This window comes from Octodon degus, unplaced genomic scaffold (genome assembly GCF_000260255.1).
Source record: "Octodon degus isolate 3935 unplaced genomic scaffold, OctDeg1.0 scaffold00190, whole genome shotgun sequence".
Classification (NCBI taxonomy): domain Eukaryota; kingdom Metazoa; phylum Chordata; class Mammalia; order Rodentia; family Octodontidae; genus Octodon; species Octodon degus.
Genome location: NW_004524766.1, coordinates 2,421,405 through 2,444,301, shown reverse-complemented (window position 1 = coordinate 2,444,301; position 22,897 = coordinate 2,421,405). Strand labels below are relative to the sequence as shown.

The 22,897-nt window shown below is 45.4% G+C and overlaps 1 protein-coding gene across 1 annotated transcript in view; it reads left to right on the top strand.

Annotated features, from left to right (window-relative positions):
• Window positions 1-22,897, top strand: part of Adgrv1 (adhesion G protein-coupled receptor V1) — a 479,349-nt gene that overhangs the window by 172,658 nt on the left and 283,794 nt on the right. The window contains exons 71-77 of the mRNA XM_004644067.2: window positions 3,689-3,832; window positions 5,082-5,256; window positions 6,925-7,060; window positions 8,517-9,610; window positions 12,877-12,994; window positions 14,359-14,530; window positions 19,478-19,723. Of these exons, the coding sequence (XP_004644124.1) occupies window positions 3,689-3,832; window positions 5,082-5,256; window positions 6,925-7,060; window positions 8,517-9,610; window positions 12,877-12,994; window positions 14,359-14,530; window positions 19,478-19,723 (2,085 nt within the window). The remainder of the gene's footprint in view (window positions 1-3,688; window positions 3,833-5,081; window positions 5,257-6,924; window positions 7,061-8,516; window positions 9,611-12,876; window positions 12,995-14,358; window positions 14,531-19,477; window positions 19,724-22,897) is intronic.

The window sequence follows — 22,897 nt, the reverse complement described above, 5'->3', positions numbered from 1 at the left end:
CTTGAACTTACTTAGTGCTTGTGGGGTGGACAGTGCAGTGTGAGAGACATGCCCCCTGCGTGAGAGGCTGCGCAGCTAGAGGCTCATGTCTGCTCTTCCGCTTTCTCTGGGCAGCGTGGAGCTGTGGAGGATGGCTGTGGGTTGTGGAGACGGCCAGCGGTGGGCAGCACATCACAGTGCCAGCTTGGGGCTGAAAATGAGGAGAAAGAGAATTCGTGCGTTCTTGTGGGCCCCAGGGTATACCAGCAGTCTTGCTTGGTCAGGGCCTGCATACTGTGAGTGAGAGACTCTGTCTGAGTTCCCAAAGATGGAACATTTCATAGATTTTGTGTGATAAGAGAGAGGTTAATGTATTTCATATGTTAATTAATTGGGATAATGATGGCATGGGGGATTTTATCTCCTGGTGACGGAAGGCAGCCCAGAAAGTAGCCAGGTGGTCTCACTGCTGAGAGGTGCTGGAGGTGGAACTCTGGGGCTTTGAGGAGCCCAGCCAGTTCCGTGGTGGTGCTGCCTTCATAGGCTAAGGTGGCCAGCACTGTCAGCCAGCGAGGAGCTGGAGCAGAGAAGCGAGACTTGGGTCACTTTGCCTCAAGGAGACCTTCCCCATACCCCAGTCTGGAAGTACCAGAGATCTGTGGAAAGGTGGAAGAGGAAGGAATGGTTATAGTAATATATACTCATTGTGTATAAATTAAGTAACCTAAAACATTTTTCCTTTCCACATTTGCTCCTGAGCTGTGGGTCTGGCAGGAGTAGGGAGGAACTGGGCCACTTTGAATGTGAGGTTGAAGTTTTAATCCATGTAGGGCATCACCTTGTATTCCTGAAAATGCCAAAAAGCTTTGAAATCAGCCCGCGTTGCCAAAGGGTAGTGGAGAGAGGCCTCAGAAAGCACTAACCAGGAAAACAGGAGGTAGTTCCCTATTATTTTACATAAGTTTAATATAAACACAATCAACAGAAAATAAGCTGCTATTTGAACGAGCAACAATCCCTTCATGCTGGTTCTGGCTCCACAACCTTTTAAACCTTTTGTGCACCTAGTGCTTTACTTTTATTGGGGTCTTATGCAAGGGGTTTCTCAGTGGGATGTACGTTTCCTTGTTGCTCTCACATACCGGCATCCTCTGAAGCGCTCGCTCGAGGTCGTGACCCTGACTTCCCAGTTCCTGACCGCTGCGTGTGCTACAGCTGTCTCGTGGAGATTGCAGCAGAGGGCACGAGCCGAAGAGGAAAGGGCGTCAGTGTACCTGCAGTGTCAGTCAGAAGAAACAAAATACACATTGTGTTTAAGCTGTGTAACCTAAAACGTTTTTCCAGGCAGTCATACCGCTTGCTGAACAGAGCCAGGTTACCTCTGTTAGGGCACGGAGAGACCTTCCTCTAACTTTTCAAGGAGTAGATATGTATTTTATGTCAGTTTCATGAACCAGCATGCCTTGCCACAGCGAAATTATGCTTTGCTACGCGATGGGAAAATCAGAATGTGTGACGTCTGCTACCTACCCGGATCTTAGCTCATCTTACCACCTCGTACATGTTGAAGACCAGCAGCGCTCGCTTCATCTCATTGCAAAGCTTGTCTGTGCACTTCATAAAGATGCTTATTTTTCCTAATGCCATATTTGGGTTTTGTGTGAATTCTATTACTTGAGTTGTTTTGTGGCTTCTAGCTTCGGTAACGAGTCATAGAAGTGTGCTGGCTGGTGCACGCGCCAGAGCTTGCTCCTTGGCTCTCTGTGACGCCTGTCCATAACCTGTTTCAGGTGGCAGGGCTCCTGTCACGTTTCTGGATGTGTGGAATAAGACTGCACATCAATTTCTAGGCTGGGTTGAGTGAGTTTTTCGAGGTGATTGCTTGGGGAAAAGGGTGATGTGCCCATAAACAGGACAGGGAATTCTCAAGGTCCCCTGCTCCATGGGTAAAAGCTAAGGGAGGTTGGCCTCAGAGGTCACCAAAGGTCATGCTGTCCCTACACACCTGCACTGTGACTTCTCACCTCCGAGTGGGTCTCTGTGCAGAGAGAGGGTCCCTTGGGCTCCGAAAGCTAAAAGGCCCCCTTGTCGGTTCAGCACTAGGACCCTGGGGTGTGTACTGTTATCACACCTGCTCACAACTGGGCTTCCAAGAAGCGCAGAGAGAATCTCTGGCTCTCTGCAGGGACAAGTCCAGGCTTAAAGAGCTGCAGGGCAGACCGCAGGAGGCCTTCCACAGTTTGGTTGGGGTCATTTATTGAGTGCCGACTCTTGTGTCCTTCACTGAAACCTCTGAAGATACAAAGATGAGGCCCAGTTTCTGTCACATGCTTTCTGGCTAGCACATGAGAGGAGACGTGGGTAAGCAAGGGTGGGAAGTGTGCACAGGAGGTTATGTGCCACCATGAACCATGGGAAATACATCAAATAGTCCTGGGTTGGGAATATAGGGGATGCTGGAGAACAGGATTAGCACTATCCCACTGCCTCGTCTAACTACTCTTCTTTTGTAGTTGTATCAGCTGTTTGGTGGCTCATGGTCAGCTTTCTTGTTGAATTCCTGTACTGCGGGGGTGGGCAGCAGCCCTTGTCGGGCATTCTGGGTGGGCCCAGCAGAGAGCTGTGTGGAAAGAGGGAAGCAACCCATGCTGGAAGATGAGACCTCTTTGGCCTTCAGAGTATAGTCTCACTGGCTGGGAAGCCAGTGATCGGCATGGGGAAAGGACACTGATACGGCAGGTGTGATGGGATGCACACGATCAAAGTTATGCTGCTGGGATGGGATTCCTTAGCACTTGGGCACAAATTCATGTTCAGTGAGTGTTATTTTGAATGAATGAAAAGCCACTTAAGCTTGTGTGGCGCTGTGCTTGGAACCCATATGATCTCTGATTGATATATTAGAGCATGTGCCATGTGCTTATCTTCATTATATTTAGGATCAACTCAGGGCTGGGATGCACTTGCCCAGGGTAACTGAGGCCCTTTGCATGGCCCTTGGCATCACCGTAAAAATAATCAAGAGGAGGAGGGGAGAGGGAGCTGCTTCACAGACATGGGTGCGTTTTCCAAGGTGTAGAAGTTTAAGGCTTTGCCCTGAAACGGGGTAGTCTGGGTGCTGGCCATTCCCTTCTGTGGGAAAATGAACTATTTGTTCAAAAAATACTTTTCCTATTGCATCAATTGGGAAGTTCAAAAATTTTTCCCCCTCTTTTGTTAGATTCTAAAATTGTGAGCATTGGTAACCTGGTAACCTAGGAGATGGCGTTAGTGGTTTTTATTTTTATAAATCTGAAAAATCCAAGTAACCAGGACACCTCAGTCATTTCCCACCTTGAGTCATTGCCATGAGAGCCATCGGTTATCACTCAGTGGGAGGACCTGCGGGCTTTGCTGTGTGTAGGAGCAAACACTGTTCAACAGTGAGCACCTTTAGTCCTGACACGGCTCTCGTGTGGACACCGCCCAATTCCTGTCATCCTCAAGTTGACTGGCCTGTGCGTGCAAGATTTGCAAGTTCTGTGTCCATGCTTCATGACTGGTGGTGTCTGCCACACACTTTTAGCTGGTGTTTTGCTTTGAGACAGATGAAGCTGCTGCCAAGGAGCAGAACTGACCTGCAATTTGCTAATGGCTCCAGCAAACGTCACTATTTTAACCTGATTATTTCTTACTCCTAAAAGAAAAACCCTCTGGCTTTTGTTTCCAGGTCTTTCTGTCCCTGGGCTCCAATTTCACCTTGCAGCTGGTGACCGTGACGCTCCTTGGTGCACCTTTTAGTGGCAGTCCAAGAATTCTCCAGGAAGCCAAGTCCACTGTCCTTCCTGTCCCAGAGAGTGCTGCCAATTCCCAGGTAAGGCCTCTGGGTGTGGTGCTCGCCAGGCGCCACTAGAGGGCATCTTTCCCGGGAAGGGTCCAGTGTTTAGAGAACTTCTGAAGATAAACTGGTTCCCTAAATTGACTTAGTCCTATGAATATCAAAGTAGACATAATATATACATGATATAAAAATAATTTTTCAATTAACTTATAGTTTCAGAAATTTGCTGATGTTTCTCAGGATCATTGCCTTACCCAACTTTCTCACCCTAAGTATGTATGCTGATACTTGTGAACTAAGCAACTACACTGAGGATAGCAATGTGTAATGGTGGGGTCATGCTTGGAGTGCCTGCCATTCTGGTCTTCTAAATACGTACTGCTTGTCATGACATACCAATTACTGCCATATTGTCTCTCAAGTAAATGTTTAAAAAAAAAAAGGTAATAAATGAAAAAAAAGAGACCAAAAAAAAGTGTCACAGGACTGTCCTGCTACAATGCTGTATATGGTTAGATTTCTAAATTTCTATGTAAAAATATATAATTGTTTATTCATATTTTTAAATTTTTTTCTTCATATTCTGTAGGAACTTAAAGTTTAACATATCAATACTTGATGGAAAATACCTGTTCCATGTTATGCCTAAGATGTTTCATATTCAGACAGATAGTGAAGTTAAACCCAAATGCATATGTTGTAGGGTGTTAATGAGCTTCTCTCTGGAGGGTTAACAACCTAAGTTTGCAGACCAAAAATTAGAAAAAAAGAAGGGCTGCAAGGACAACCAGCATTTTGGCCCTAGCCTTTTTAGCTCAGTGAAGACTCGGGACATAGGAGAACCTGGACTGTAATATCATGTAACTCAATTGTGCCCCAAATTTTCTGATCAAGATTATGGGGCCACAGAGAAATATGATCAATGATGAATAGTGTGCCTAGGGAGAGTCACATGGAAAGAAAACATTCTCTCAGGCTTTCATATGAACAATTTGTATTAAAATGCCAATTTAAATCTTTTGCTTTCATTTAACTGTAATTACATTTGCTTTTGTTGGATATTGTTCATTCTAAGAATTATTTTTAATGAGAGAAAAATCTAGAGTATAGAATTATAAAATAGAATAATTTTTCAAATGGCAGATGTCATTTCGTGTTTTTCTTTCATTGAAATACCAGGCAAAAACGTATTCTATAAAAAAGGGGAAAGTTGACATTAACCCACTTTCTGAAACCAAGTCACTTTGGAGAGAGGAAAAACCCTCTACACGTATTTCCTCAGGTTGGATTTGAATCCACGGCTGTCAGGCTCACAGACATCACTGGTGGCAGGAGCCAGGTGACCGTCTCCAGGAGGGGCACATTTGGTGTGCTTGTGGTGGCCTGGACCACTGGCTACGCTCCTGGCTGGGCAATCCCCGAGCCTGTGGTCATTGGCAACATGACCCCTGTGCTGGGTGAGTGGGCTTTCGTGCGCGGGCCTGTGGGTTACGTAGTGTCCTGGTTCACCATGCTGGTCTCCCTCCCTCTGGACACCGACCAGATGGTTTCTAATGTGGTGCTTCCGTGTGGATGTGCTCAGGGCCTCACATGCTGCTTGATAGAGTGGAGACTTTCTTGGTTTGTTTTGTTTTGAGGTACTGGGGTTTGAACTCAGGACCATGCACTTGCTAGGCAAGCGCTTTTCTACTGAGCTATCTCCCCAGCCCAAGAGGAGGCTTTCTGAAGGAAAAAAAAAAAAAAAAATCTCTTGCATTTCTTACTTCAAAAGAGTGATCCTTATGTACTTGGTCAGTACATGAGGAGCTTATTAAAAAGCAGTAATAAAAACCTAGTTTGGCCAACACAGTAATAAAATAAATAAATAAATAAATAAATAAAAAGATATGGCTGAGTCCATTTAGCTGTTCTTCTGAATTCTGGGAGCCAGATAGCTTGTTTTTTTATTTTGTTAACTATGCCAGGAGTCTTCTGAGGGCTGCTGAGGTGCAGAGTTTCCCAGCCTGACCTTGTCCTGCAGATGATGGGGTGGCTGAGAGCCCTGGGCTCCTGGCTTTCTCTCACCACATCCTGCTGGTCACCGCCATCCCCAGTAGTCAGAAACCCAGTGACATAGCCAGAGTGTGAACCCCATCTCTCAGGGAGATGGTGTGAATGTTCCTAGGTCTCGGTCAGCTGAGAAACTGAGGGAAAGCAGGAGTCCTTGAGTAGATGGGAGGGAGGACTCAGGACCCTGATGACCATGCAGCCTTGCTGACTGCTGTCCCAACAGGAGAATCCTCAGGTGCAGTGTGGATTTAGGTGCTTGATTGGCACCACAGCCAAAGGATCCTTGGCACTGGGAGCCCTGAAAATAATTTCCTTGCAGCACGTGCTTTAAATTCAAGCTGCCTCACCAAGTGTCGTACTTGTCTTCTGGGCCCTTCTTTCTGCAGTGACACCTGTCTGTCACCCCTTGCCTTTTCTGTTGCTCTGGGTGGTAGACACAGCTTTGTATAACTTAGAGCTTTTGAAAAACTCTTTTTTGTATTAGTAACCACTTACATTCTGCATGTGGAAACATCATCCTTTAAATATGAGGCTGTGCTTATATACAAAACCAATCTTGAGTTGTATAATGAACCTAAATATCCTTGAGTAAACTAAAATAACAGGAGTTCTCAAGCAATAGATCTCTACCTTCAAATAGATTTGATTAGCTTTTAAATAAATGTTTAAACTCAGTGAAAAGCATAACAAACACTGTAAACTCACTGGCTAGGATTAATGGTTGTAACTAGTCATATTCCCGTGTTATATGTGCCTTGCCTGAAGTTAGCAAAACTACGATACATCTATTTCGCCAAGCTCAAGCCTGGTGGCAGATACAAACCAGCGCTCGTCTCATCCTTCCCCCTTCACTACTGGCTTGGGTAGTTGAGCCCAGAAAGAAAAAGAAAGAAACAGGAAGAGTAGACAGGGAACGGGAGTAGGGTTTGTGTGGCCTTGGGTTTTCTGGGAATGTTCTCTGTACTGTGTTACATTTCATTAAATTTTGGAGAAGCAAAGCATTACTCACACGTTTAAGAGTCAGATTTGTGTTTAAGACCAAGCTGACCCCTCCTCCCTTCTCATGCCCCTCCCAGGGAGCCTGGCTTTCGCCCACGGTGAGGGGAGGCAGCGGGTGTCGCTGTGGATGCTCCCCAGCGCAGGCCGCACGGAGGCCTTTGTCATCCACCTGGCCAGCGTGCGGAGCAGCGCCCCGGGCGGCGCTCGGCTTCGGTAAGGGCAGCTTGGGTGCAGAGCGCGCTGGGCACTGTGGAGAGGGCGAGGGAGGTGGCTTCTCCTGCTGCTGGCCCAGCACACATGTGCCTGCGTCACACGGACACCACATACCTGCTGGCGAACTCCTCTGTCCTTAGGGGAGCTTAGCACACTCCGTTTCCCTCAGTTTTGAGGAGTAAGAACAAGGCATCACATGGTGTAGCAGTGTGACTTGTTTAAACCAGCAATTGTTTTGAGTGTAATTTGATTTCATTATATTTCACTGTTTTATCTACGAGGACTCTGGGCCCTCGCCTGCTGCAGTTCAGGATGTCGCTTCATGCCCGAGATGGGCTTAGCCCGAACCACAGCGAACAGACGGAAAAGCCTGCTGTGGGTTCAGTCCTGGCTGTGCCTCTTGTCACATGGCTGGGGGAAGGTTGCTCGGTCTTTCTGGCCTTTTTTTGACTTATTTTTAAAAATGGGAAAATATGTGGGCAAAACCAGTGTGTGTATTCAAGGATCTCAGTGTGCCTGCTTATGAGGGAAAGTTGTCATTGGTAGAATCAAGCAGGGCGTTAGATTAGCCATTATACGTGTATGTTTAGAAAGTAATTGTCCGGAGAGCAAAGTCAAAACTTGCTTACTCCAAAGAAGCCATTGCTTAAAGTTGTGTATATCTAGATCACACCAAAATGCACAGACACGCGTACACCCCACTCTTCCCAACAGCACCGTTTGAGGTGGATGCTACCACTCACCTCATCTGCTTGCTGCGGAGCGTGACTTCCACATCCTATAATGTGCCTCTCACCACGTAGCTGCGTGTTGTGGCCCTCACTGGAAACCAGACCCCCTAGCCACGGTCAGAGCACTGAACCATCGCGTGTGTGCTGAGTGACAGCGACATGACAACAGGGATGGGAACGACCACGTCCTCCTTCATTTATGTGTACATTCTTACTGTATTAACAACAGCTTAAGCAGGAAAATCTCTGTGATCGGAATTAGGCTGACTGGCCACCAACTGTAGCTTCTGATATAATTACTGATTCACAACATAGTCTGTAGGATACGTTTTTTCACTGCTGTTTCTTCCAATTTATAAAGTTTGAGGTTTACATATAACTTTATGAGAGAACAGTCAGTTGTTTACACTGGAAGAAGAATTTTCTCTTGGCACGAGTAAATATTCCCACGTGTTGGATCAGGAAGCAGGAAGCACCCTCCTGTACTGATCCGAGAGCCACCTCCTCCATCACGGGGTCGCAGGGGCTCAGCTCCTCCCTCGGCCACACCTTGCTCTTTGCTGTCTGGGCGACAGCTTCTGCGCGGACCTTGTGCTCTCAGCAGTAGGATTTGATGGCGTGAAAGATCGTGTCATTTCTGAGGTGCTCCTGTCATGAGCAGCATCTTCAATATATAGAACAGGAATCTTTTATGTAATCAATTCTCATGGTTTAATTTTTTTCAGGCCAGGTTTCACCACTGCTGAAATTGAACCGACAGGAATCTTCCAGTTCTCCCCTAGTTCAAGAAACGTGACGGTGTTGGAGGATGCCCGGTTGGTCAGGTTACGAGTGCAGAGGCTCTACGGGTTCCAAGGTGATCTTATTAGGGTCTCCTATGAGACAGCTGCAGGAAGCGCCCAGCCCGTGGAAGACTTCGAGCTGATTCAGAGCGGGGAAATGTTCTTTCACAAATTCCAAGCAGAGGTTGATTTTGAGATAACCATTATTAATGATCAGATTCCTGAGATGGAAGAAATTTTTTACATTAATCTCACTTCTGTGGAAATGAAGGGACTAGAAAAGTTGGATGCCAATTGGCGACCACGCCTGAACCTAGATTTCAGGGTTGCAGTGATCACAATATTGGATGACGACCACCCAGCAGGCACAGATGTTTCTGTCCCCACGACAGGTGTGGCTGTGGCAGCTGACAGCACTGTCGTCCCCCTAGACACCCACACCACCACCCAGCCTGGGACAGGCAGGACAACTGCCCTTCCACAGGCAACTGACATGGTTGCCATTGTTACTGAGGCATCTGGTACATCTGCCACCCCTGAGAAACTTGTCACCCTCCATGGGACATCCACCTTGGCTGACCGGCCTGCTGTAGCCAGTGTTTCCATCCACGGAACATTTAGTATTGGACCTGCCATTGTTTACGTGCAAGAGGAGATGAAAAATGGCACAATCAGTACTGCAGAAATTCTCATCCGAAGGACAGGTGGATTTGCCGGAAATGTCAGCATCACAGTTAGAACCTTTGGAGAAGGGTGTGCTCAAAGGGAGCCACATGCTTTGCCCTTTCAGGATGCCACCAGGATGGCCAACCTGAGCTGGGCAGTGGAGGAGGATGACTTCGAGGAGCAAATGCTGACCCTCACGTTCCTAGATGGAGAAAGAGAACGGAGAGTGTCGATTCCCATCGTGGACGATGAGGAGCCCGAGGGGCAGGAGTTCTTCTATGTGTTCCTCGCCGACCCTCAGGGGGGAGCGCAGATCGTAGAGGGAAGGGACGATGCTGGATTCGCAGCCTTTGCCCTGGTTATTATTACAGGTACCTTTGAAGGGTGGAGGCAAAGGATGTACTTGGGCATCACAGCATTTGCGGTAGGACCAAGCTGGCTTCCACATAACAGGGTGAATTACTTGAGTCAGCCATAGTCTTGCATTAAAACATTTCTTCCCCAAAGCAGGGAAATATAGCTTTGGAGTATATTTTCTCAGGAGCCAGACTACAATTTCTTGGAGTGCTTATATCTGCTAGATCAGAGCCAGCCTATGAATCATAATTTATAAATCTGTATTTTTCACAATCCAGGGAAACTGTTTAAATCTATGTTCTTACAGTAGAAAGTGCTTAATGTAGACACTGAACCATGATTGCCTATCCTATTTTAAAAGTCTCGTGCTAAATTTACTGAGCAGTTTCAGTAATCCATCCTGGGTCAAAGATCTCATTAAGAATTTTTTTGTATTTGTTGTGAAATAGATGAAAACTTCTATTTATTTTTTGGTCTATTTTTGACCCAGTATAGTTGATACAGACATTCTGCTATTAAGTATTAAGAGCTTGAATTTTAATTCTAACGGTTTTGCATGTGTCCTATGTAATCTTTCAGTGATCATTTTCAATCTACTTCTGAAGTCATACTATATTTAAGTATAATAGATCGGCTTGTCAAATGTCATAACATTAATGAGAGTAGAAACAAAGCCATTTCTTGGTTTTTAAAATCCTTTTATTACAAACTGGCAATTTGAATGTACTTGTAGGGCACAGAATGATGTTGCCATTAAAATATGACGTGAAATCACTGACTCTAGCTGGTCAGGATGCTCCTCGTATCCATCTCTTCACATTGTTTTGTGGTGAGAACATTTGAAATGTACTCTAGTCTCAGCAGTCTGAAAAAGCACAGTACTGTGCTGAGACAGACATCAAAAGGTGCTTATAGAATGTGGTTCTTTCTAGATTTCATTATATGTTACCCACTCATTTATAATTCAGCCATAATTTTATAGTCAACTTATTTTCAGATCCAATATCTCCCATTTATGTTGCCTACCAATTTATACCAATGAGAATTAATGCCATTTATTCCTATTGATTCACGTTGGCTTAATGTCATCTCCATACCATTATTAATGTCAGTTTGGCAGTCAGCACACTCCTCCCCATCCTATCCTATAGGTATTTTATTAAAATGATTTGAATACAACCAGGACTGACAGTGAGCACATGGAGTAGTGTTTGTCACAGTTCTGCCCGGCCCAGTGGTTCCTGGGGCCTCCCTGCTGCTCTTGGAGATCATGAGAGAGGTGGCTGAGGGCTCGCTGGCAGCTCCAATGGCTGCTGGCACATCCTGGAATGGACATGCTTCCGGCGCCTCCCCTCCTGGGAGCTGTGAGCTGTGAGTTGTGAGCCGAATGCTCCAGGCTGGTGGCCACTGCACACGGTGAAAGAACCTGGCTGGCTGCTGGTCTACCCTGCTCCTCCCAGAGGGCCCACTGGTGGCACATGCATCTGGGAGACCATTGGCTCCTCACCACACCCCTCCTAGTGCCACACGTACCATTTTTAGTGCCACCTCTAGTCCCTGCCACACAGTCAGATTATCCTGCAATCCTTGACTGCCAGCAGATGTTCCTCTCCTTGTCTTTCCCATCCTGGGATCTTTTGTTAGTAATATTCCTGTTTTTACTGGATCATTATGTTGATGATTGTTCTCTATTTTTCATAGAATCCTCCTCCTTCTCCCCCTCCCCCTCCCCCCTCCCCTTCCCCTTTCCTCTCCCCCTCCTCCTCCTCCTCCTCTTTCTGAGACAAGGTCTGGCTGTGCAGCTCAGGCTGGCCTTGAACTCACTTTGTAGTTCAGACTAGCCCCAAAGTCTGCAGTGATTCTCCTACCCAGCCTCCCGAGTGCCGGGATTACAGGTGTGCGTCATCATGCCTAGCTGGAAATACTTTTGTATCTAGACTTTTTTTTTATATATCACATTTTTAAAGTAAATCAGGGAGGAGATAGGTTTGGTTTCGACACTGGTGTGTTAGAAACCTAGAATAATCTTGCTAGAAATTTGACTCTCATTTAGCATTGGAGAGGAGGCAAGGGTAGGGTTCATTCTATTAGGACTCTGCTGGGTGCAGGCGTGCTGAACAAGCAAGTGGAATTTCTGCTGTGAGAAGTACGTGATCTATACGAGAAGAACTAAGCTCCCCCAAAAGGGACAGGGAGAAAACTGCTGCCAGAGAGATGTCCCCTAACAGGCCCTGGTGCTAGGTCGTGGTGGATCGGCACCAGGACAGGGGTGTCTCATCGTGTGTGTCCGTGACACACGGTCTGCATTTCCTTAGACTTCAGCCTCCTGGGAGGCAGCAGGCCAGGACTGCCGGATGCTGGCTCTCCCTTATGGGGACCTGCATGGTTTTCTGTTCCCTTTAACGTACATCTCTATCTTCAGAAGTTCTCTCTTATGGAACCCCAGGAACAGGCTTTAGGGTGATGACTAGCTTCATTTTTAAAAAGTTAATTGCTTTAGCATCATCACTTCTAGGGTCATTTTACAAACCTAGGCCCCTGGGAGCTAGCACAGAGCTGAAGCTTTACGTGGAAAGGTCTGTGGTGCCAGCATGCACGTGGGCATGGCCAGGGTGTGCAGTGGCTGTTTCGGCGTCGTAAGGACCTGGGGTTTGTTCCAGTGTAAACAGACTCTTCCAGTGCGATGGTGCCCATAGCCGCGAGTGGTGCTCAGGGCAGCTTCTCACTCCACACAGGCTCAGGACTTGAATAGGTTGTTCTGTTCAGGGGCAAGTAACCGAAAGCTCACCATGCGCAGCCTTTTGGTCAGCCCTGTCCCAGGAAGGTGATCAGTCGCATATAGCTCACTCATGAAGTGTTTCTGAAATGCCTGCCACGCCTCGGCACTCCTCTTGGTGCTGGGGACACAGCAGTAAGTGAACAGCTGCTGCCACGCTGGAACGGGGTGGGAGAGGCGGGCTGCCCTCATGTGGCCACAGGTGAGCGCGTGTGCAGCATGCAGCCCTGTCCTGGGGAAGACGGCGCTCACCAGAGACGGGTGTGCATGCGTGCATGCGTGTGGCGGCTGGGATCGATGTGTGCTTCGTTCCAGTCTGCTCTGCTCAGTTATCTGCCTTCATGGTACCTGCTTTTAAATCTGTTTTTGGTAAGGCCTTTAAAATTGTGCTTCCCACCCTCCCCGCCAGTGTCTCGCTTGCCAAGTGCTCCCTGGGATGGCACTGCTGCAGGGCGTTCAGGTCTCGCACTCTGCATAGGCAACAGCCTCCACCTTGCCTTTCAGGAAGTGACTTGCACAACGGCATCGTGGGATTCAGCGAGGGCTCCCAGAGGGAGCTGGAGCTGGGGGCAGGACCTGAGGAGAGAAGGCTGCGCCTCGTCGTCACAAGGCAGCCCAACAGGTGCACGCAGGCAGGCGTCATGCGTGTGTGGGCGTGTGTGTATGTGTGCGTGCGTGCATGTGTGCGTGCACACACGAGGGCAGTTGCAGTGCTGTGTTGGGGTCCATGTGGTTGTGGCAGCTGGCCGGGGCGTGTGGGGTCCCAAGGTGCTCCGGGCCTTGATCTGGCATTTTGCATGTTTACTTTTGATCATGAGCAGTGCTGCCCAGAGTGCTTCACACGTGAAAAAGCACTGCTCAGAGCTCAGCCTTTTAAGACTCCCCATCGCGTCTGCCATGGCTTTTCAGTAGCATGTGTTTGCTGTACGCAGTAACCGCAGCTGTGGGGCGTCAGCGCATGTCCATAATGTATTGTAGTCATTGTTTCTCCTTTATCCCCTTTCTCTCTGTTCCACCCAATTCTTGGTCCATTCTTCATTTGTAGTTCTAGTTTCATCCTTTTTCCCTCCAGTTCCTTTTATAAATCCCTTTCCCTTGCCCTCCCTTCACCTCTCATTCCCCACCCATTTGCAAAACATTATTTTACTTATTTGAAAAAAGGTTATTTTACTTCTTGTTATCCACCCTCCACCCTGCACTTACTTGTATTTTCAGTTCTTCGTATGTGAAGCCTGCGTATCTCTGTGTCTCCTTTGCTGCGGAGCTCACAAGATGCCTCCATCCACCTACGAGCACCTCACTGTCTCGCTCTTGGCAGGGCTGCTCCACGGTGTGTGGATGCCGCCATTTCTTACCGCTCACCTGTTGATGGACGGATAGGCTGCCTCCGAGATTTTGCTGTCATGCATTTTGCTGCTATGACCGCAGCTATGCATGTATCACTGTGGTTTAGTGTCTTCACGTGCTATTCTGTGCTGACTCCAAATACATAAGCGTTATATCCTGAGGAAGACTTGGGTACCAAAGCTTTACTTACAGATTAGCCATATGGACACATGTTCGAATGCTCATCATGAGTGCTGACTCGGTATGCACACATGCACACGCCTGTTCATTACATATTCTCCTTTGGGTATAAATATTCTGTGGAAGTAATAAAGCATCATTTATGCTCTATTTTTACAATAACTGTGCTTTCACAGTAATGCTCTTCCTTTAGAGAAAATTGTGTTAAAAAACAAAGGAAAAACGTTTTCTTGAAGTCAGGGCTTCTCACATTCCTGGCATAGTGTTTCCACAGACAGGCGTTCGTTACCACTTAGAGCATAATTAGAGAGCGCATCTGAGCCTGAACCTTCCTGTCCACGACGGGGAGAAAGGGCTGCTTTCAGCTCCGACAGTGGCAGAGCAGGTTCAGCAGTGATGACCCACTGAGCTTGACGCTCCGTGTCACAATCTGTGTGCGTGTGGGTTCACTTTTCCCAGGGCCTTTGAAGATGTCCAGGTCCACTGGAGAGTCTCCCTGAACGAATCAGCCGTTATACTTGAGAAGGAAGCAGTGAACCTGCGGGATGAAATGCTGGCTGTCTCGGGGACCACAACGTGTTCAGCGGGCCAGGCACAGTGCTTCATCAGCCTGGAGCTCAGACCCGAGAAGGTGAGCGCGTCCATGGTGCAGGGTGTGGAGTCCTCACCGCCTCGCTTGAAAGAGTCGTTGGGAAGCCGCTGTGTTGAGGCCTCGCTGCTGTCTATGTGGAGTTGCTTGTGGTTAACGGGGCCGTAGTGTCTAAGTGTACTGGCTGCACCACAGGCTTTAGACTTAGAATGTAGACTTGGAATGTATGCCATTAGGAATCTTGTGAATGAGCCCATCTCTTTCTTATTTATTTATTTTTAGCTATTTTTTCTTATTTTAAAGAGAGTAGGGCCCAGCAGATAGCTCAAAGGACTAAAGCGCCTGCTTAAGCAGGCACAGGACCAGGTTCGATCCCTGGCATGCTATGCTGGTCCCACCCTCGGGGCACACTGAGACGGTGATTGAGACTGGGCATGGTGGTATGTGCCTGTAATCCCAGCACTTGGGAGGCTGAAAACAAGAGAATCACTGAGTCCAGTCTAGGTAGTGATACCCTGTAGACCCTGTACAATATACATCAAAAAAGAAAAGAAAGAAAGAAAAGTAATAAAGGGAGTAAAAAATAATGGACAAACCATTAGCAATGATACAGAATTTCAGAGAACAAGATAATAATAGGTATTCAACAGTGGCTGTTATATGGCACATTATTGTCTTCAAAGTAATTGCTCGGAATACCAGATATAAGCATGTCATATTGGTCAGAATAAAAATTTTAAGCATCAACTGATCCCTTCAAAAAGCCAATAGACATTAGTAGTCCAGTCATCCTAGCTATCCTGTGTGAACACGCACATGTTTTTCCCCTCTCTTTCCTTCTTTTCTCCTTCCCCTCGTCCCAACTGTTCCTGCATTTTGAGTAGTTTCCTTCGCTTTTACTATAGCTGTTCTACCTTTCAGATTTTATTTACTCTTTCAGGTTCTTACACTGTTTCTTGCCATTTAACATAAAAGCTAGTCACCAGAGTGTGAAAATTTGAGAGTGCAGCAATTCTTTGCACAAGTTGCACACTAACTGGCCGAGAAGCACGTGCAGATATACTTACCTCAAACATGTAACTGTACCCAAGTCTCTTTTAAAATAACAGTCCCGTAGGTTTTTTTCCTCATATTTTTATGTTTTCACCTTTTGAGAATGACTATAACAGCTATATTCATCTTTTCTGAGATTTATTGATACATATTTTCATACCTTCCTGGGATTTTAATAATTTTACTGGTTGCAAAAGAGAAAGCCTACTTGTCTCTGGTCCCCCAAGGTTATGGGCCCTCAGTTGCCATGACTTTGATCTTTTGGGGATCTGGCTCTTATCCCAAGTGGCCCTAAAAGGCAAGCGCATGTTACCTGCCTAGGATCTCCTCTGTGGCTGTGCTTGTTGCACATTCAGCCCATAGCTGTGGGGAGGGGCATGGCTGATGACAGCCACTCACCTCCTGGAGGCAGGAGGCAGAAAGCAGGGAAGGGCCGCCAGGGTGGTGACCTTCCAAAGGTTCAATGCTGGTGACCACTTGTGTCCAACAGCTCCTGGGCTGAGTTCTTCATTGGTTCAATCCACTGATATGGGGCTGCCATGGTCCCACCTCTGAATGTGGGAGACTTTTGAGCATTCTGGATCTAATCCATAATATGGCACCAGTGTGTTTTCTTTTTAATTTATACATTTCAGGTTAATTTTAATACCATGTTTATCACCCCTCATTTATTTATTTTGCAGCACCAGCTTTACATTACCACTTCCCTGTTGCCCTTGGAGCTAGCTGTTAGGGCTATTGGGCATACCTGTCTGTCATACTTGATTCTTGTCCTGTGGAGTAGGGCAACCAAAGTAGGGCATCCGAGATGCTTGTCTCCTGAGAGATGCGGCCACAGTCCATGCAGCCCTCTGCTCTGTATCAGGATTGTCTCACCTCATGTGCATTACAGTGCGCTACCTGCTGGCCCTCTTTCTGCTTCACTTGGGTTTCATGGGTGCTCACCGTTTATTCCCATTCCTAGAACAGTTCTTGCTTTTTCTAGCAGTAATTGACTTATCTTCAGCTGTTTTTATTAATGTTTTCCTATATACACACACAGAGAAAGGTGTTTATTATCTCTTAATGAACATGTGCACAACAGAAGCCCCAACTGTCTTGATGTTAACCTTGTGTACATACAACATTCAGTACATTTTATTTTATTTAGTTTAGTTTTTTTAATTTATGTACTTGGTGCAGGGTCTCACTGTGCAGCTCCGAAGCATACTGATCCTCCTGTTGTCAGCCTCCCCAGCGCTGGGATTACAGTCATGCACTACCACACCCATTCTCGGTGCCAGCTCAGTGCGACCTGAGGCAGGACCAGCACAGCATGCAGTACCAGGGCACAAACATTTAGTACTTTTAGAGACACACTTACATTACAGTTACTCTTATTATACTCTAAGAATTTATCTCCTTTTAGCATGGCACTTACCTGGCAAGCACAAGGGCCTGAGTTTAATCCCCTATTCTGCCAAAAAAAAAAATAAAAAAAAAATAAGTATTTCTTGTTACATACTAAATGCTATAAAGTAATCATCTCAGGATCCCTGAAAGTTCAGTAAAATGATCTTTTATCTTTTCAGCACTACTACTAGGTTCTCTGGAGGGGGACTGGGTTTACAGCATCGCCTGTGTGTTTCAGAGTTGCACTAGTGTTGCCTAACTTAAGCTATCCACTGAGCTGTTGTCCAAGGGATCGATCTCTTTGATCAGAAATTATTTTAAAGATGGAAATCTGTGCACTAGAGGTGCATGATGTGGATACTGGGCAAATATGCTTCTGCTTGAATACCTCAGTAATGTGAGAGCTAGACAGTGTTCTTGCATTCCCACTGATTTTCTTCTGGTCTATCATATCATAGTATTCTGTCTGACTTTCCTTGAGGTTCTCATCAGGTGACACTTTGAATCACCGGGACAATGAGGAACTGAAGTTTCAGTAATGAAAACATGTATTCTACATGCAGATAGTTAAATTGTACCCATTGCAATCCTTGCAACTATTTTCCATGACGATTTATCTTATGGCTGTGAATTAGCAAGATGCCTAAGGCAGTGATACTGAAGCTTTTTGAGATTTCCGTGATGCAAGCGCCCACAGCAGCACGTGTGCTGTAGGTTTGCCACCGCTGGTATGAGTGGTGATGATAATTAACAGACACGAACTTCGCTGTTACATATGTTTAAATATTTGTTGCACATATTTTTGGATGTATTTATGTAAGATATGGTTTATTACTTCGGTTTTCTGCTTCTGAGCAGTTCTGAGCCCAGGAAATAGCATTTTCTACTAGTTGGGTTGTCCTGAGCCAAGGAGGAGCGGAGCCAGCTGGGATGGGATCTTGTGGGGTCTCCTGTCCCCTTTAGGAGTTTGGGCTCAGATGTGACCTGTGGCTCTGAGTTCCTCCTGCACTTCAGGAATGTGTTTTTTATAGAATGTCTTTGTGTGACTGGAAGAGACCTTTAGTCTGTAGCCTAATTATGTGTAGGCGCCTGGGGCATCACCTAATTTTGGATGGTTCTTTCCTTAGAGTATAACATATTCTTTTGACTGTAAGTAGTTGTAAGTAGCATCCTAATTATCATCACAATGGAGAGGAATATTTTACTGCGAAATAAAGACAAGAATCTCTACTGGAATATAATATTCTGAACGCTTAAGTTAAAAGTAGCTATTGTGAATCCAAGCTCACATGGCCATTAAGGAATAATAGCTCTTAAATATAATTACTTCTACTTTCTTGGTGCTTTAGTTTTTTGTACTTGCCAAGTTTGGCTTCTCAAAAGTAGAGACAATACGGTTAGTCCATATTTCCATATTTCCTGGCAGCTGACCAGCAACGTGAAGAATACGTTCCAAAGAATGCTAAACCCAGTTCGTCAGACAGCAACATGAGATTAAAGTGTTTACTTTGTTACTAAAATTTACCTTGTTCTTGGATAGTACTGAAGTTTTTTGTGTTGTTTTATGACATAGTAATTAACATTAAAAGGTCAGAAGACAAATGATGAATAAGACCTTTGCAGATAGATAAAAATGATGCATTCTGTTGAGACAGGTGCAGCTGAGAGCACCCGGCTCAGCTCCCAGGGGGTGGTCTGGGGCGTAGATGGCTAAGGTCGAATCACTGAAATCAGGTGATTCGTCATGCATTAGAAATCTGAGCTCAGACTTTAGAAACTACATTATTTCAGATTGTTGAGAAAACAAAAGTAGAACATGAGAAAACAACCAGTAGAATAAATTTAAATGTATTTGATGCTAAATTTTGTGAAATCTTGAAACATTATACAGTTGACTGCTACCAGTATTTGGTCATAGTTCTAAAACTAAGTGTCATAAAAAGAAACCTTAACAGACTTAAATTTTCTTTTGTTTGCTTGCCTACAGTGTTTGTTCAGCTCTATGCCCTGCCCTGCGTTTACCTGAGAAGGCAGCTGTCATTTGTGGTGTTTTCTGCTGTTTTTAATCTTTATGAAAATATCTCCTGACAATATGTAGCAAAGTCTAGATAATTTGAACTTCGTATTTCCAGCATCATGCCCTGTGTATCATCTTGAAACTTGCTATTTTCACTCATTCTTTTGTTTTAAGATCCACCTATGTTGAAAACACTGAACCAGTCCATCCTGTAATTCTTTTAAAGTGCTTTATAGTCATCTATGGTATGCATACATTTTATTTATTCTTTTGCTTATTAAATATACATAGATTATTTCTGGACTTGGATCTAGAGGTACTTAAGATAAATGTAGCTTTTAAGACCAAAAAATAAATCTCATGAGAATTTAATTCTGTAATGATGCAGAATGTATATTTTTTTATCATTTGATTTATACACACACACACAGAGAGACACAAATGATACCATTTCTTAATTTTAGAATCATCTCAAATACAGAAAGACAGTGCTAATAGCTGCATATGTTCCCCTTTCCTGTTGTCAGATGCCTCTGGTTGAAACGCATCATTTCTTCGTGGAGCTCTATGAAGTCACTGCCGGAGCCGCGATAAATGACAGTGCCAGATTCGCGCGGGTTAAGGTCCTCCCGAGCCGCGGGGCTCAGAGCCTCATCTCCTTCGCTGTGGGCTCTCGGCTGGCAGTGGTGCAGAGGAAAGCCTCGCTTGTCAGCCTGCAGGTGGCCAGAGACCCCGGGACGGGGCTGAGGGGGTCTGTTAACTTCAGCACCCAGGTGAGCAGCTGTGGCTTGTGCTTTATCCCCTGCGAGTGCAGTGGAAGAGAGTAGCCGGGTCGTGGCTTCTGAGGGTGCCGCAGTACTTCTCATCTTCTTACCTTAAGCTTTATTCTTATAGCAGGTCATTTTGTTCTCTTCAGCAACAGGTCATATTTTAAAACGATACACTTTTCTATTTTTATTTCTGCTTTTTACAAAATTGATTATACAGTGCAAAATATCTTACACAAATCCCTTAAATGTCCAGTCGATTGCAATTTCCTCAGCATATAACTACGTAAGACCAGAAGCAAAATGTGAGGGTCTTGTTACAATTTATAGTTCTGTTAGTTGAAAGAGTAACCTCCAACACTGGCTGATCCTTGGGGTTCTTCCAACTCAAGACACGGTTGTGGTGACAATAGGTTTCCTAGGTCAGTCCCTACCCCTTCAACTACTGCAGCTGCAGGAAACCCACAATTTTAAAACCATTCTAAAAAGTGATGTCATGTACTCTTTCAGGATTTCAAATCTGACGATTTTAGACCTCAAGGTTACAAAGTTTTATTAAAATTACTCGTGGAGGGATTTAGAGATATAATTCGCGTTAGGCAAACAGAGTGCTTACCTAAGGAGTGTGAGGTCCTCAGCTCAACTCTTAGTGTTGAAAAGAAAGAGAAAGAAGTAGGCATGGTACATGCTTGGTTGTGTCCCTGAAACTTCTGTACAGCTTGTGCTTAGTTGAATCACTGTGGGTGACTCCGACAAAGGAGCTGTCTGTGCCTGAGTCCCCGTGGGGTATGAGCAGAGCATGGTGGTCAGGAGTGGTGGCTGGGGCTGGAGCGCTCCTGCGTGACTGACCCACTGCAGCTCAGCTGTGGAGAAGAAAAACCTCTCAATTGTATGAGCCCCAAAATAAGCTCCATTTCCCAGAGCCTGGAAGTGGTATAAACATAGAGAAGTGTTTTGATGCTAGTGCAGAAATTTGAATAGTTTTCGTCACAAGTGTTGAAAATAGGAAAAGAAATGGGAGAAAATACATGTCTCACTCTTCCTCTCCTCCTGGGGTGCGCGTCATGACACGGTCACCACGTTCTGTTGTGGAGGGAGGATACTGGAGATGAACAGATAGTAGAGGTTTGAGGCATATTTATAAAAAATGAGTTGAGAGAATTGAAATTGGTCAAAAAAGACTGAATTCTAACATCTGTATCCCTTTCAGTCTTACTTTTTTGTAGATTCATCATTCTTTGTAAAACATGTTGCCACTGATGTACTGTAACTCATAAAGGACTGTGGGATGATGCATGTTTAATGAATTTCTAGGTATTTCTACTGTGATGTTGAATTTTATGTGTCAGTTTGACTGGCCCACAGGCTACTTGGGTATTTACATGCTGAACCTTACTCATGTGCTTCTGTGAGGGCATTTTAGGTAGGAGTCATACTTACGTTAGCAGGCCAGGTGACTGTCCAGTCAGATTGCACTTTTAATGTGTGTTAGTCTCGTCAGTTGAAGACATGAGTGGAGTAAGAGGCTGACTGTCTCTCAAGAAAGAGAAAAAAAAAAAAAAAAAAGAAAGAAAGAGAGAATTCTTCCTGCCTGGTAGCCTTTGAATTGAACGCTGGCTCTTTCCTTCCTTCACACTCAGTGGAAGGAGAGATTTTACTCGGTTGCAAGTCTGCCAGCCCTAGAGCTGTAACGACAGCCATTGGCTTTTGCAGTTCCCAGCCCTTCATACTAAGTCATCAACTTGCTTTGTGTCTTCAGTTTACCAGATCACCCTGAAGATTTTAGAACTCCTCAGCCTCATCAACTGCATGAGCTTATTTTTCATGATCTCTCCCCCTCTGTCTCTGTCTCTCTCTCTCTCTCTCTCTTTCTCTCTTTCTCTCTCCCCTTTTTCTCCCCATCTCTCTCTTTCTCCCTCTCTCTGACACACACTCTGGTAATTCCAGCACATGCTATCCTTCAGCTGCAGACTTAAGAGTCCTTTCAGCAGTGCCATAATAATGATGCCATTTTAACAAACACAATATAAGTGACGAATGGAATCTGAAAAGTTAACTTTAATTAGAAGACTTATATTTCTGGAAAGATGGAATAGACGTGCTTTTTCCTGCCAAGTACTACTAGAGCACAGGACGTGATGTATACTGTCGGGTTTGTATCTAGATGTGCTCCCCAAAACCTCATGCAGTCACTGGGCTTGTTTGGAGGTAGCTGAATCTGGAGTGTGTGGTTGATTAGTAATGCAATACTGGGACTAAGTGTGCTGGAATTAAGGGTGTGAGTGCTGTACCCATTCTCTCAGGCAGGGATCCTGCATACAATAGAAGGGACCAAAAGAGGCTTGTCCCTTTTCTCTGTTGTTGCTTTTGCTCTCTTCTGTCACTATGAACTACTGTCCCTCTGCCATGTGCCACCTTCCTTGGAGCCAGCTGTTGTGGCCTGAGCCCCCACACACTGTGAGCCTGACAAACATTTCCCCCTTTAACTTTGGACTCTGTATGTTTTATCTCAGCAACAAGAAGAGTAACCAAGACACCGACATGTATGGTAACAACAGAAGACTTTGAAAGCTGAAGAGGAGAGAGCCAGGGCTGGGGAGCCAGCCTAGGGGCATAAGCAGAAATCAGATCAGCCAGGGACCGGGGACCCAAGGAGTGACAAGTGGGATACAGCGAGGGTTTTTTTGCCTCATATCCCAGATTTTGATCTGAAGGAATTTGCATGCGGAAACACTGATGGGAAAGGATATTTTTAGAAAGCCTCTCACAAAATTTGCTCTCTCTAGTCAAAGAAACAGAAAAGTGGCTGCCTAATAAGAGAGAAAAAAACCTTAAAAAAATCATAGATAGATAGATATAGATAGACAGATATATAGATAGATAGATAGATATAGATATAGATATCTAGATATGTAGGTATCTAGATACGTAGGTATATAGAGATGAACAGATAGTAGAGGTTTGAGGCATATTTATCTACATGCAGATAGTTAAATTGTACCCATTGCAATCCTTGCAACTATTTTCCATGACGATTTATCTTATGGCTGTGAATTAGCAAGATGCCTAAGGCAGTGATACTGAAGCTTTTTGAGATTTCCGTGATGCAAGCGCCCACAGCAGCACGCGTGCTGTAGGTTTGCCACCGCTGGTATGAGTGGTGATGATAATTAACAGACA